The sequence below is a fragment of the Ovis aries genome, chromosome 14 (assembly GCF_016772045.2).
Source record: "Ovis aries strain OAR_USU_Benz2616 breed Rambouillet chromosome 14, ARS-UI_Ramb_v3.0, whole genome shotgun sequence".
In the NCBI taxonomy this organism is placed as follows: domain Eukaryota; kingdom Metazoa; phylum Chordata; class Mammalia; order Artiodactyla; family Bovidae; genus Ovis; species Ovis aries.
The window spans coordinates 38,893,839-38,909,315 of record NC_056067.1 but is presented as its reverse complement, the minus strand read 5'-3'; the positions used below and the strand labels follow the sequence as shown (position 1 = coordinate 38,909,315).

At 38.3% G+C, this 15,477-nt stretch overlaps 1 protein-coding gene across 3 annotated transcripts in view; it reads right to left on the bottom strand.

The window, feature by feature from the left end:
• The window catches only part of PHLPP2 (PH domain and leucine rich repeat protein phosphatase 2), a 63,612-nt gene that overhangs the window by 31,990 nt on the left and 16,145 nt on the right, over positions 1-15,477 (bottom strand). For all 3 annotated transcript variants that reach the window (XM_015100531.4, XM_042231901.2, XM_042231902.2), the window contains 3 exons: positions 14,093-14,226; positions 6,178-6,368; positions 312-437 (listed from right to left, as the gene is read on the bottom strand). In XM_015100531.4, coding sequence (XP_014956017.2) covers positions 312-437; positions 6,178-6,368; positions 14,093-14,226 — 451 coding nt within the window. The remainder of the gene's footprint in view (positions 1-311; positions 438-6,177; positions 6,369-14,092; positions 14,227-15,477) is intronic.

Here is a 15,477-nt window from a genome sequence, read left to right as displayed (position 1 = left end):
TCTATACAGACCACCATGGTGGGGGGAGAGTCATTTGAACCTCATTGTGTCTCTACTCATTCAAGCCCCTACTTTCCTCACAGAGCTGGTACCTGAAAACACTTTTGAAAGTGGTCTGCACTGTGCCGATATAAATAATAAGTTAAGGACCTGGGAGAATTCCATTTCATTCACTATGCATTCAGAAAAGCCTGGAGTGATGTGCATAAGAATTATAATTCGATCTCCTGGGAATAAGTTCAGTTTCAAAATATCTTTCTGTTGGTTTCTCTGCTCTCATCTCCCCATGAGGACGTCTGACAGCTTTTCACCTTGGAAGCTTGCCGCTGCCACCTCTGGTACTCAGCCAAAGTCTCAAAGCTGACAAGATAGGTCTGCGCTTGGGCTCCAGCTGAGCTGAATGCGAGGGAGTACTGACGTCGCTTCACTTCTTCTACCTGAAGAAGCGGGGAGAAAACCAGAACCAATTAAACAGAACAATTCCAATCCAAAAAACCACAGGACAATAACAAAGACAAACAAGTCAATTTTTTTAACTAGGCAAAAGATCTGAAAAGATATTTCTCCGAAGAAGACAGAGGAATGACTGATAAGCACATGATACAATGTTCTACATCACTGACTGTGTGCTCAGTCGTGTCTGACTCTTTGTGACCCTGTGGACTATAGCTTGCCAGGCTCCTCTGTCCTTGGAATTTTCTAGGCAAGAATACTGGAGTGGGTTGCCATTTCCTACACTAGGGGATCTTCCCAACCCAGGGATCGAACCTGACTCTCTTGTGTCTCCTGCATTGGGAGGCAGATTCTTTACCACTGCACCACCTGGGAAGCCCTCTATGTCATTATTTATTAGACAAATGCTAATCAAAACCACAAGGTACCACCTCACATCCGCTAGGATGGTTAAAATAAAAAACACAGATAACAAGTGTTGGGTAACAAGCATTAGCAGGATGCAGGGAAACTGAATCTGGGAATGTAATATGGTACAGTCACTTTGAAAAATAGTTGGGGAGTTCCTCAAAAGGTGAAAACATATAGTAACCATGTAACCCCGGAGAAGGCAATGGCATCCCTCTCCAGTACTCCTGCCTGGAAAATCCCATGGATGGAGGAGCCTGGAAGGCTGCAGTCCACGGGGTCACTGAGGGTTGGACACAACTGAGCGACTTCACTTTCACTTTTCACTTTCCTGCACTGGAGAAGGAAATGGCAACCCACTCCAGTATTCTTGCCTAGAGAATCCCAGGGACGGGGAGCCTGGTGGGCTGCCGTCTATGGGGTCACACAGAGTCAGACACAACTGAAGTGACTTAGCAGCAGTAGCAGCAACCATGTAACCCAGCAATTCCATTCCTAGGTATATACCCAAGAAAAAATGCATCCATACAAAAATTTTCTGTGAATTACAGCAGAGTTATTCATAATAGGAAAAAGTAGAAACAGCCTCAATGTTCATCAACAGGTAACTGTATAAACAAAATGTAGTACACCATATAATACTATCCAGCCATAAATGAGAATAAAACACTGATACACACTACCACATGAACCTTGAAAACATTACACGAAGTGAAAGAAGCCAGTTAACAAAGAACCATACATTGTATGATTCCATTCATGTGAAATGTCCAGAATGAGCAAATCTATAGAGACAGAAAGTAGATTAATGGATGCCTGGGGCTAGAGAAGGAATGGGGAGATGAAGGCTAAGTAGTGCATGGTTTCTTTTCGAAGGGTCATGGAAGTATTCTAAAATCAATTATGGTGACGGTTGCCCAACTCTGTGAATTTACTAAAAGCCAGAGTTGCATACTTTAAATGGGTTAACTGTATAGTATATGAATTTCATCTCAATAAAGCTATTTAGAAAACACCAAAGGGGGAATTCTCTGGTGGTGAAGTGGTTAGGATTCTGTGCTTCCACTGCAGGGGAGTTTCAGAACAGGAGAGTCTGTAGGCCCACAAGGAAGAGGCAAAGTTTTCACTTCAAAGGTAAGACTGCTCCATACCTTTTCACCACCACTGTGGCACACCGGAGATAGCTGTCTGCCTGCCTGCAAGGGGTACGCTGGCCTCCTCTTTGGACTCACCCCCTCTCTTATGTTCAAGGTGACGGGCTAGAAGCCATTTCTGACCCCGTCCAGCACAAACATTGGGCAGAATGAAAAACAGGGAACATGCAAACCCAAAGGTTATTACTAAACTAGCAGAGTCATAACCTGACTTCACGCTCTCCAGACCTACTAGATTTTAAAGGGGATGATCTTTCTCAATAGGCCCTTTTGAAGGTTCTTTGGATACCAGCCCCCTAATTCAACCATTAGTGGCTTCTCACCTACAGATTCCTTGACCAGGGTAATGCATACTATTCCAATAGGTGACCATTCCCTCCTCAGACGTGAAGGAACCTGGTGGTCCCCTGACAGCTTGTCCTCCAATGAAGTCTGCTGGCCCCTCTAGGTGGCCCCACCAGACATGAGAATCCACCCACCCACCCAACCAATGGCTTGTGTTTCCTCTCAACCCAACTGGGTCACATACTAACAAACCCAAGGAATACACAAGGATCCCAATACATGAGTTAGGCTCTGTGCTCTATCAATCACTAAAGCAGCCTATCTCATCCTCAAGACTTCCTGGTCAGAAGGCAGGACACCAGTGCACTATGTCCCCCTTACTGCAGGGAACCTGAACCAGGATTCCATGGGTTCTTTTGAAACCTCTTTCACTGGGCTTGAGGAAAGAGTCAGAACTTCCTCCAGTCCCATTTGGGGTGATGGTAAGGATTCATAGCACAACAACAGCTTTCTTCAACAACCCAGCCTATATACCATTGATGAAGATGAAGTCTTTTTATAGCTATGGAACCACTTATATCTTTGTCTGACATCTCACTTCTATATGTCATAGCTACTGAATCTTGGTGAGTCAGCTGGAAACTTCCAAGTTATAAATCATTAGACTTCTGGTGCCAAGTAAAGACTGAACCAAATGGCAGAAACACAAAATACTTTTAAACAAATAAGAATCATATTAAGAAGATCCAATAAAATTAAATAATATTCATAACATTCAATTGTGATGCTTACAACTAGGCCATTTTTATTAGTAATAAATCACCACAATTCAGTGAGTTTGTGTCAAAATAAGGGACTTTGTTGAAATGAAGAACAGGCATTACTGATTGCTTTAGAATAACCTTTTCTTCTAAATATTTTTTATGGGATGTTTGACACAGAAAAATAGTCATATAATGCCAAATTCTGAGAAAGGCTTATAAATCTCCCACTAGAAGTTAATCTGTCAACTTCTGAGTAATTTTGTTAAGTTTTGCAATATGTATGTTGAGACTACATGGTAATACACGTAAAATGTTCCTCTCATCAGTTTGCAGTGAGCCTCCTAATCCTTATTAACGCTTTTGCACATTGTCTTTCTCAGGAGGCAAGTTTTACTGAGGTATAATTTATATAAAATTTGTGATTTTTAAATTCATAAACTCTAAGTGAACAATTTGATGAGATACATAGTCTGACAACCCCATCACCCACAAAACGTCCCTTATGGCTGTTTTGCAGCCAATCCCCTTCTTCCATATCCTGGCACAACCACTGGTCTCTTTTCTATGACTACAGCTTTTTTTTAATTTCATGTAAATGGAATCATACAATAAATAGACTTTTACCTCTGGCTTTTTCCACTTAATGTTTTGAGACTCGCTCTTTTTCCTGTGTGTATCAGCAGCTCACGTCTTTTCACTGCTCAGTGGCACAGTGAATACAGCACATCTGTTTTATCAATTCACCACTCAGTGAACATTTGGGTTGCTTCCAGTTTGGGTCAATTATAACCAAAGTTGCTATGAACATTCACTTATACTTTTTGGAAATATTTGTGTTCATTTCTCAGTATCTAAGAGAAATGCTCAGTCATCTGAAAAGCAGATTTTTAACTATAAGAAACAAAAAAAACCCCTGTTTTCCAAAGGGACTGTGTTCCCAGTTGCTTCCCAACTTTGCCAAAATAGGTTATTTGTCTATTTCCAAGTTGTAAATGTTCTTTATGTAGTTCTGACACAAGTCCTATGTTGCATACAAACTTTCATGTGCTTTGTATGATGTTAATATAACCATACCAATTTTCTTTTGGTTGCTATTTGATTAGTGTGATTTTTCTATCATTTCACATTCAACCTTCTAAGTTTTAGGTGTGTCTCCTATAAACAGTAATTAGTAGAAAATATTTGAGTTTATTTCTATGTCACTATAATAACTTACCATGCTAATTATTTTGCTCCTTTTTCTCAACCCTTTTCCTGCCTTCTTTTAGCATTACACAGCTTATATTCTCTTTTCCCACTCTACTTTTAGTAGTCATCCTTAAAATTTTTAAGTTTGGTGGTGGCTCAGAGGGTAAAGCATCTGCCTGCAATGCAGGTGACCCAGATTTGATCCTTGGGTTGGGAAGATCACCTGGAGAAGGGAATTGCAACCCACTCTGGTACTCTTGCCTGGAAAATCCCATGGACAGAGAAGCCTGGTAGGCTACAGTCCATGGGGGTCGCAAAGAGTCGACAGGACTGAGCGAGTTCACTTTCACTTTCTTTTTTTCCTTTTATCCAAAGATTGCATCACAAGTTCCTCATTGAACACATCATCACACCCTGAATGCTGTTCAGGAGTTTGAGCTTTGGTTGTTGAAATTTATATTTAAGATATTAAAAAATTTAAATCTTTTTATAATCAGTATCAAATTTACTACCATATTTTATCAGTATTTGCATTCATCATCTATTCTTATATCTTATATAATTTATCAGTGTTCCCATTCATCATCTATTCTTATATCTTATACCTTCCTTTGAATTTACTTTCCTTCGTTCCTTTGTTGTTTTCTTCTTTTTTTCCCTGTTTGTTTTATTTGGAGGGGTGTTGTTTTTTAGACATACATCTTTAGTAGTTCTTTTGGTGAGGATATATGCCAGCTCATTTGTTTTATGTTGGGTTTCTTTTCCCCCTTCAGCTGTGCAGCATAGCTTGCAGGACCTTAGTTCCCTGACCAGGGACTGAACCCAGTGAAAGCACCGAGTCCTAGCCACTGGACCACAAGGTAAGTCCCTCATTAGTTTTTAAATGTCTGAAAATGTTCTATTTTGCCTTGATTCTTATAAAGTAATTCAACTGGATAAAAAATACAAAATACAATTTATTTTCTCAGTAATTTTGCAAATACTCTTCTGTACATATTGTTGATGAAAAGAAAGCTGTTGTCAGCCTGTCAATTCTTTGCAGGTTATCTTTTCTCTCCTATAACTTCCAATAAACAGTAGCATTATCTGTTTCCAGTCATCTATCACTCTGATGACTTTGAACTGCTTTTCCTACCATGGGGAATTCTCTTGTACAGATGCAAAAAATGCAGGTCTCTCTGGCTGCTTGATAGGAGCTTATGAGCACTCCAGACTCTGAATTTCAGTCTAACGGGGGAAAAGGAGAAATAGGAAAGAATCTGTTTCGGTGGAGGATGCTAAGTTTCCAAAGGCAGGCCTCTCTGGCTGCTTGATAGGAGCTTATGAGCACTCAGACTCTGAATTTCAGTCTAATGGGAGAAAAGGAGAAATAGCAAAGAATCAGTTTTGGTGCTGGATGCTAAGCTTCCAAAGGCAGCCTAGTTTCCAAAAGTGGCCACTACTTCTAGTTTCCAAAGGCAGCTGCTAGTGGCAGCTACTCTTGGTGGTACTACTGACAGTATTTAGTGCCTAGCAGTGGAAGCAGGGGTTTCTTCAACAGACGGGGTCTGCAGCAGAATCTGGGGCATGGATAGTCTCCACGACATGAATTTGAGCAAACTACAAGAGATGGTGGAGGACAGAGGAACCTGGCATGATGCAGTCCATGGGGTCACAAACGGTTGGACATGACTTAGCAACTGATCAACAACATAGTATTTGGACCTCCGAGGGGGTTTGTGATGTGAAAAACTTGTTTTATGTGTAAATTAGCCTGAGTCAGTTTCATTTAAACTTAAGAATGCAAAAACTTTGTGATGTAATCTTTAATAATGTTCAGAATGGCTTCTTTGAAAAGATGTGGAAAAAACTCTGAAAAGCATATGTGATTTTTTTTTTTAATTAAGATGATCAAAGAAAGAGTAATTTCTGTTTGTGGGTCTTACCTTTCCCCCAACCAGAGGCAATATGTGCATTTTCCCGGTCTGACAATCCTTCACTGAGGACACGATGAGGCAGGTGCCACAGAGAACAACCAGGCGTTCAGCCCACTTATGCAGCTGGGTCTTTCCCTTGCGTACATTATAGATGCCAGACAGAAGGATTCGATCCAGATGATCCATCTGGCATGGCTTTTCTGGAAAGAAAAGAGTACATCAGAAGCCACCATTAAGGTAGTACAAAAATAATGAAAGGGAAAAAGAAAGCATTACATGTCAACATTCAGCAACCCTAATACAGATTTAAGTAACTAAGCAATATAAGTATTACAAAATAAGCTCTCAGTCTTAAAATGTTGTCCAGCCCTGAAGTTATATAATGGGAACACTATGAATTTCGGATGCTACCGTCAATCCTTCTTCCAGTCATAGCTCCCATGTACACAAAGAAAGGCAGTATGACGGAGTAGTTAAGATCATGGACTTGGGAGTCAGATATTCAAACTTAAGTTCTGCTACTTACTTTGATTCCTTGAACTACATAATCTCACTGACCTTGACATCCCCCATGTATACAGTTCACATCTTAATATTACCTACCTTTGGAAGATCCTTATAAAAAAGTAAGACAATGAATGTAAAGTAGTAAGCCTGGTTTTAGATACAAAAGAAGTATGGAATAAGAGACAGCCACTATTGCTGTGCTTAGCCTACTGCAGAAGGAAGAAATTAATGACTAGTTCTGTATACAATCCTCCATCTTCCTGCTCTTTGTGAGGAAAAGCTTTTGACTGATATTTCAATCAACTATCCCAATTATGGTAGCAGAAGCTGATACAGACATGCAAGAGCATCTCTATCTTTTTCCACCCTTTATAAAACTTTATATGACAGATAACAGTGAACAAAACAGAGCATTATGACAGAAGAAATGTTCTTGGTTAAAGTACTACTGGAAATAGACAGTAACTCTATACAGAAACGAACAGAAGCAACAGTATGAGGCTGAGCGAACAGCAACAGACTGGGAAGTGAAAAAACTGGGTTATACTCAATACTGTTACATAATTAATTAAACCCTGGGCATCATGGTACCCTTTTGACTGTGTGTTTCCTGTATAAAAAATGAGGAAATGGTCTGGCTTACTTCAAAGCTTTAAACTTTGTATGTTAACACCACCATTTCTCCTTCTAGTCTAGGCTAATCCTTTCATCTATATTCTAAATTTCATGTTCCTTGGGGAGTTTGGTTCTTCTTCCTCCTCACTCTTCAACTCCACCTTCCCTATTGTTTCTATCAAAGCTACAAAAGCACTCAAGTTTTCTCCAGTTCACTCTCAGTCTCAACTGTAGAATTCCTTTAGATCAGGGATTCTCCAATTTCTGTGTGCCCAAGAATTATCAGAGAATTAGTTTACAATGCAAAACGCCACGACCTACCCACAGAGAGTTTAATTCAGAGGATCTGGGATGGAACAAAGGAAAATATGTTTTTAACAAGTATCTCAAGTAATTTAAATGCAGATGGCCCACAAATCATATTTTAAGAAACTCTATAAGTTTATCTTTTTAAGGCTCTTTTCTTCTCATTTGTGCTTCTATAGTAGCTATCTGTAGCTACTCTCAGAAAGGAATATTCAATTTTGGGGGGAATAAGTTATTTATACACAAAATAATATGCTGTCTTATTATTATTTTTGGAGGGTTTTCTAAGTCTCTGATCTGAAAGTGGTAAAAAACAGAATAAGGAAGTTCTAATAAATGTTTGGAATGACTAATAGTTCTAGTTAAAAACAGACTTACAATCTCAAAAGTCAAGATTCTAAGTGGAAAATTATGGTATACTTTGAAATGTTCTATAAAGAAAATAGAAAATAGGGGCTTCCCAGGTGGCGCTAGTGGTAAGAACCCACCTGCCAATGCAGGAGATGTAAGAGACACAGGTTTGATCCCTAGGTCAGGAAGATCCCCTGGAGAAGGGCCTGGCAACCCACTCCAGTATGTCTGCCTGGAGAATCCCATGGACAGAGAAGCCTGGTGGGCTATAGTCTGAGCAGCTAACACTTTCATTTTCATAAAGAACATGGATTGTTTTATAATTTAAGAAAAAAAGTTTCTAAAAAATCAAGGAGAGTTCTCTAACAATGCCCATAGTATAATCTCTAAACATTATGTTTCATTAAAATGAACCAGGAGTCCTTAGAAAAATCACCTATTCCTGGTGTGAATCATGATGAAAAGATCAGCTTAGGACATCTTTTTGTGTAAGAACTTAATGGAAAAATCTAGAATGTTACCAAAGACTGTGCTGGGCTAGGCTCAGTCACTCAGTTGTGTCTGACTCTTTGGATCCCATGGCCTATATCCCCTCAGGCTCCTCTGTCCATGGGATTTTCCCGGCAGGAATACTGGAATGGGTTGCCATTTCCTCCTCCGGGGGATCTTCCTGATCCAGGTATTGAGCCTGCATCTCCTGTGGCTCCTGCACTGACAGGCAGATTCTTTACCACTGAGCCAACTGTGTAGCCCTACTGGGGTCATGTTGGAAGGACACAGAAGGCAACCTGAAAGAGCTCCCAGGAACTGAGATGAGACAAATTAAGCATCAGAAAGAAAAATGGCTGCAATGAATTGAAACAAACATACATAAGCCCATGAGATCATGATGATACTCAAAACAGACAATGAAAAGTGAAGTTACACAGACCTTGTGAATATAAACTGAAAGGTAAAGCAATATAGCATCTAGAAAATAATAAAGGGAAGGACTGCTAAACTGGACTCCATCAAAATGAAATACTTCTTTTAATCAAAAGATACCATTAAGGTTCTGGTTCTGAGTTAGAGAAAGCACACTCGGTCTGCCCTGTCTCTCCCACTGAATTCACCTATAAAACCTGGACACAACATCTGGAATGCTGGAGAACCCTAAACAGGCTGAACACAAAGAAAGTCAAGCCCAGACAGTTCACAATCAAATTGCTGAAAATTAAAGACAAAGGAAAAATCTTTAAAGCCAGAGGAAAATGAAGCACTATTTATATGGGAACAACTGCTTGAGCAACTGCATGAAGGCTGTGCAGGAGCGCTCTGTGCTATCTTTCCAACCACTCTGAAAATCTAAAGCTAGTTCAAAATAAAAAGTTAAACCGACAAATAAATAAACACTGGCTGGTATTATTGGGGGTTAAAATGAAACATTTACTTACACTGCAAGAGTAAAACAGGAAACTTCAAAACAAATTTCAAACTTGGTGAAGCAATCCCACCATGTGGTTTCGTGACCCTGAACAAATTTTATTAATATATTTTTAGGCCTTAATTTCCCAAGTTAAAGACCAAGGAGCTGGATTAGATGATCCCTAGTCCTGCCCAGGTCTCACATTTTATGGATCCTTTTTATTCCTGTAAACTGTTTCTCTATCAACTAAATACTAAGAGTACCTTAGAGGTTAAGAAGATGAGATTTAGAATCAGTTAAGACCTCTCTGGAGTAATAATATCTACCTAAATGCTTGTAAGGATGAAATGAAAAATAGTACACAGAGTGCTCAGTACCTTAGTATGTGCTCAGCACATAGTGAGGGTATATAATAAAAGATAGTCATTATTAATATAATGAAAGTCCTGCCTTAAGCCTCCTTCTTTTCCTATATTTTAAGTATTACTTTCAATCTTCAACAGCTTCCACAGATTTAACACTCCCATGTACCTGACTCCCAGATCTGTATTTCCAAAGCTCCTGGTTCCACATATCTGACTACCTGCCAGACATCTCCAACTGGATGTCTACCACTGCTTACAGTTACACTTGCCTGAAACCAGATTCTTCTCACAAGTCAAGTCCTGTCATTCTCCCAAAGCCGCCCAGGCTCAAAACCTCAGTCAGTTTTGCCTCTTAGGATCTCTTCCTCAACATCTTTTTTTAAATCAACCACCAACACTTACTATTCCTTCAAAAAGTCTCTATATGAATGATTCCTTCCATTCTCTAGTTCAGATCCCTAATTCAAGCCTGAATTGTTATCCATTCTGGTGCCAGAATCATCCTTCTCAGCCCCACTTGGATCCCATCACTTCCTCCACCATCTGCCAAATGAAGGGCAAATTTCTGATATTGCACTCAAGGCCCAGAACAATCTGGACTCAAATTATCTGATTCACAGAACATGCATTGAAATTCCTAATACCCTTTCTCTGTCCTCCTTTTCCTTTGTGATTACTGAAATTGTGCCCATTTTTAAGGAACCAACTCAAAAACTACTTCTTCAGAAAGATTTCTCTGTTTCTAGAGACCTTCCTGATTTTCTAGAAGAACAGTAAAGGGGAACTTCCCCATCGTCTATTACAATCTATCATGTAGGTATATTAATAAAAAATAGTGTTGGTATTAGCATTAGACAAAGAGATCAATGTAATAGGATAGAGTCCAAAAATAAACGTCTGCCTGTATAGGAACTTAATAAAGGTGATGCATCAGATCAGTTGGAAAAGGATGAGCTATTTCATAAGTATTGTTGGGACAACTGGCTATCAGTAGAGAAAAAAAATAATACAGTTAGATTCCTACCTCATATCATATTTTAAAACTATAAAAATACTTCAAGAAAATATAGAGGATGTTTATGACCTAGGACAGGAAAGGAATGTAAATGTATTAAAGGAAAATATTCATAAATATGATTAAGTAAGTCTTCTGCACCATAAAAAACAATAAATAAAACTACAAAACAAGTTACAAGCTGGAAGAAAAATATGTCACAAATACAGCATCCAGAGGATTTATATTCAGAATATATACACAAGTCTTTCAGATAATAAGAAAAAGATAAACAGAAATATATAAAGGCTAATTCAAAGAAGAAATTAAGATCTAATATAACTATGAAACAATATTCCACCATTCTAGTAATCAAGGAAATTAAAACAATGAGACCATCATTTAATCCATCAGATTTGTAAAAACTTTAAATGCTAATAATATTTAAAGTCCCAATAATTTCACGTTTAAAGATATACTCTGAAGAACAGGTGTACAAAGATGCAATTTTATCATAATGCTGTGTAAAACAGCACATCACTAGGGAAACTGTTATATAAACTATAATACATACGTGACATTCAACAGTATGCAACATAAAGAAAGGCATATAAAAGAGTTTTAAAAAGACCTCCAAAATGCTACTGGGAGAAAAAAAGCATGAAGATCAATACCAAATGATAGGATTTACGTTAAAAAATATATATATATATTTCTACAAATACACATTAGGTAGGAATAAAAGTTAGAAAATTCTCAACAGGTATATACCAAATTGATTAGTATATCATAATTATCACACTAATGTCATTGCTTAATAGATAGCCACTATTGGTATATACTTGTACTGACTCAAAAACACTACTTGTAGGAATCACTTCTTCCCTCAACCCTAGAGGTCAGCCATTCTCTTGACTTTTAGATCATTTCCTTATTTTCTTTGTATTTTTGCTACTTATGTATTAGTTATAGTGGTTTTAACTACTGTAACAAAAAGAATATACATAATTCAACAGAAATCTAATTCTCTGCTAGGGCAGGCAATATGGGTTGCCAGGAGTCAACTCTGTTGAGAAACTCCAGCTGAAAGTGGCTTTGCTATTTCAACACATGACTTCAATGTTGCTCGGATGACTGCCTCCCTAGCCTACAGGAGAGGAAAAGAACAAGAAGTCTGCATGGGAAGATTTAGGAACCAGGTGTAAAAGTGGCACACAACAATTTCATTCCATACCACTGATGAAAATTTTGTCACAGGAGCACATCTAACTGCATAAAAGATTGAGAATGAGGTATAGCCAAGCAGTTAAGCCCAGTCTTGTTACGGAAGAAGAGCAGATCTGATGGACAAACAGTGGTCCTGTCACACGTCTCTAAACAATATGGCTGAGTTTTGCTTGTCTTCAAATTTTAAATGAATGGAAACATAATATGTGATTCTTTTGTATCCAGTTTCTTTTGTATGTGTTTATGCCTCTTGGATGGAAGTGTCTCAGACAACCTGTGAGAGAATATGGGATATAAAGAAACGCTCAGGCTGGGTGCTATGCTACCTGAACTATTCAGTCCCAGCAAATCACACCTCCCAGACTCCACTTCCTCATACATAACGAGTTGATTAACTGACTCTCTTAATCTCTGTGATCAATCATAATACCCACTCATCTTTAGTCACACATGTTATTTCAAGGCTTTTATATCATGAATCTGCACTGAGTCACTCTACTCATTTTCCCCCAGCACCCACACCAGCAAGACTGGTAACTGGCATCTGCACAATGGCCCTTGAAGTACTGAGCAACTTTTATATTCGGCAAACATAGCAAAACTAACTGGCCTGAACTTGGGTCCCTCTGACCCTCGCCTTATTAAGACTATATTCTAACCTAAGGTAACTCACCAAAGGCTCTATACATGAAATATTGAAAGCTGATTGATAAGCTGTTAATATTTGCTTCAAAAAATACTTCAAATTCTTTAATACTCCTTTCTTCAAAAGGTGAGGCCTAATTCCCCACTCAACAGTGTGCTGTTTTTGGTGACACAATTCTAATGAACAGAAAGTAGTAAAAACAATGGTGACTTGTGAAACTAGGTCATAAAAAACTGAAGTCGGTGTGTTTACATATACATGTATGCACACGCTCATGTGAGTGTGTGTGTCTCATCGCTGGGGGCAGTTAGCTACCACAACATGAAGATATTTACGCAGCTCAAGAGGGGGTCCACATAGCGAGGAACTGAGATCTCCTGCCAAAAGCTGGTGAGAAACTGGGGCCTTTACCAACAGCCACATGAGTGAGCCACGTTAGAAGTGAATCTTCCAGCCCCACTCAAGCCTCTACAGCTTCAGCCAATATTAAGAGTACTATCTCAGGGCTTCCCTGGCGGTTTAGAGTTTAAGAATCCGCCTGCCAATAGAGGTGACACAGGTTCAAGCCCTGGTCCAGGGCAATTCCACATGCTGTGGGGCAACTAAGCCCATGCATCACAGCTACTGAGCCTGCGCTCTAGAGCCTGTGAGCCACAACTACTGAAGCCTGCGTACCTAGAGCCTGTGCTCCACAACAAGAGAACCACTGCAATGGAAACCCACACACCATAACTAGAAACTAGCCCCTGCTCTCTGCAACTAGAGAAAGCCTGCACACAGCAACGAAAGACCCAATGCAACCAAAAATAAAAAAATAAATAAAATTTTTTTAAAAAAGAATAAAGTACTTAGGATAAATTTAACCAAGGAGGTGCAAGACTCATACACTGAAAGGAAAAACAACCCTAAAAAAAAAATAAAGCTTACTAAATTCAACAATATACACATCTGATGAGTCCATCAAATGTTAAGTCATATATAATAACCACCTACTACTTAACATCCTCGAACTATCCAGAAGTTCATGACCCTTATAAGGAATTTGAAAATCTGAAACTAAAGCTCTGATTTAATCGAGATGCTGGCAAAGGTACATAATAATTCAGAAGTCAGCAAAACACTAGAACAAAAAGAGCAAAAATAAAAAGAGAAGACTTTTGCTGTTGTTTTCTGACTGCCTAAGCAAAGGCAGCTTTGAAGAAAATATTTTTAAAAGGCTGAAGTTACAGGTACAAATAATCAATTAAAAATAGTTAATGCTATATTTAAAATGGATAAAGAACAAAGACCTTCTATAAAGCACAGCAAACTCTGCTCAATGTTATGTAGCCGCCTGGATGGGAGGAGAGATTGGGGGAAGAATGGATACACGTATATGATTGACTGAGTGCCTTTACTGCTCATCTGAAACTATCACAACATTGTTAACTGGCTGTACCTTAATATAAAACAAAATGTTGTCTTTTAAAATAGTTAATATATTCACAAAGCCACTGAAAAATTCTTACCACCATAAAATCGGAGCATACAGCCGAGGTCAGGATTTGCTGCCTCCTCTTGTATTCGCGCAGGGTCGTCAAACCCCAGCCTGGATAAGTAATCATAAACAATCTGAAGAGGCCGTTCGGTAGGTTCCAATCTCCTGCTTACACAATTCAGAAGGAAAATATTCGGTAAGTTATAAACACACTTTATTTGATTTTTAAAGTCTTTTAATATGCTCTAGATTTTTACTTCTATATCAATTTTCTTTAATATCTTATGATACAACTAGTGGTGCTCAAAGTTTCTGGTCTCAGGATCCCTCTATAGTCTTTGAAGCCCCCAAAGAGCTTTTGTTTACATGGGGTTTATCTATTGATAGTTACACGGCGTATACCTAGTGACATTTATCTACTTATTTACTGAGAAACTAAAATTAAGAATTTCTAAATATTTATTCATTTTTAAGTAACAATAAACCCATTACATGTTAACAAATATTTTCTGAAAACTGTATTTTCAAAATAGGACAAATGTAGTGATAAGACTTATACTGTTCAGCACTTTGTAAATGTCTTTAATAACTGGATAACAAAACAGATAAGCTCTAAGATACGTAGTCTCTAGAAATCTCCATTGTATGCTTATGAGACTGAGAATTAAAAAGAAAATTAATACCCCATTATTATTATGAAATAGTTTTGACCTCATGAACTTCTTTAAAGAATCTCAGAGACCCCCAGAAGGTCCTCTGAGAATCTCTGGTTCAAACTAAAAGGCATCAACACTATGAGATATAAAAGATTATACTCGGCCATAACTGATTTCACATAAGCTGGAACACAATTAAAAATGGAGACTTTGGGTTGCTGACCTCTGGCTTCAAAGATGGATTTTTCCAAAAAAGTTAGGAATGAACTGCCCAGTAATTACCCAGAAATCATTCTGTTACATGGTTATGACTGAAAGCAAGGAAAAGCCAGAATATCAGTAATCATTTGTGGCTTCTGGGGATACTGCATATTTTAAAATCACATGAACTTAAAGCTTTCTTTACAATTATTTTAGGAGAAAGCAAACAGTTATAACAAATACAGCAGCTGAGAGCATGAACTCCAAAAGTCAGACTGCCTGGGTCTGAGTTTAACTTCTGCCACTTATCAGCTCATGTGTGTCCTTAGACAAATTATTTAACCTCCCTGACTTATTCCTCACTAGCATAATGGGAATGACAACAGTGCCTAACTCACAGGGTTGTTACTAGAAGTATTTATTTATTTGCTTATAAGAAGATATCGTACAGTACATAAAGGGCTTAGCAAATTATTTCACATGTAGTAGCATTCGATAATATACTGACAATTATTATTCAAAAAATTCTTAGGAATGGAATAAAATTTTAATGAGAATA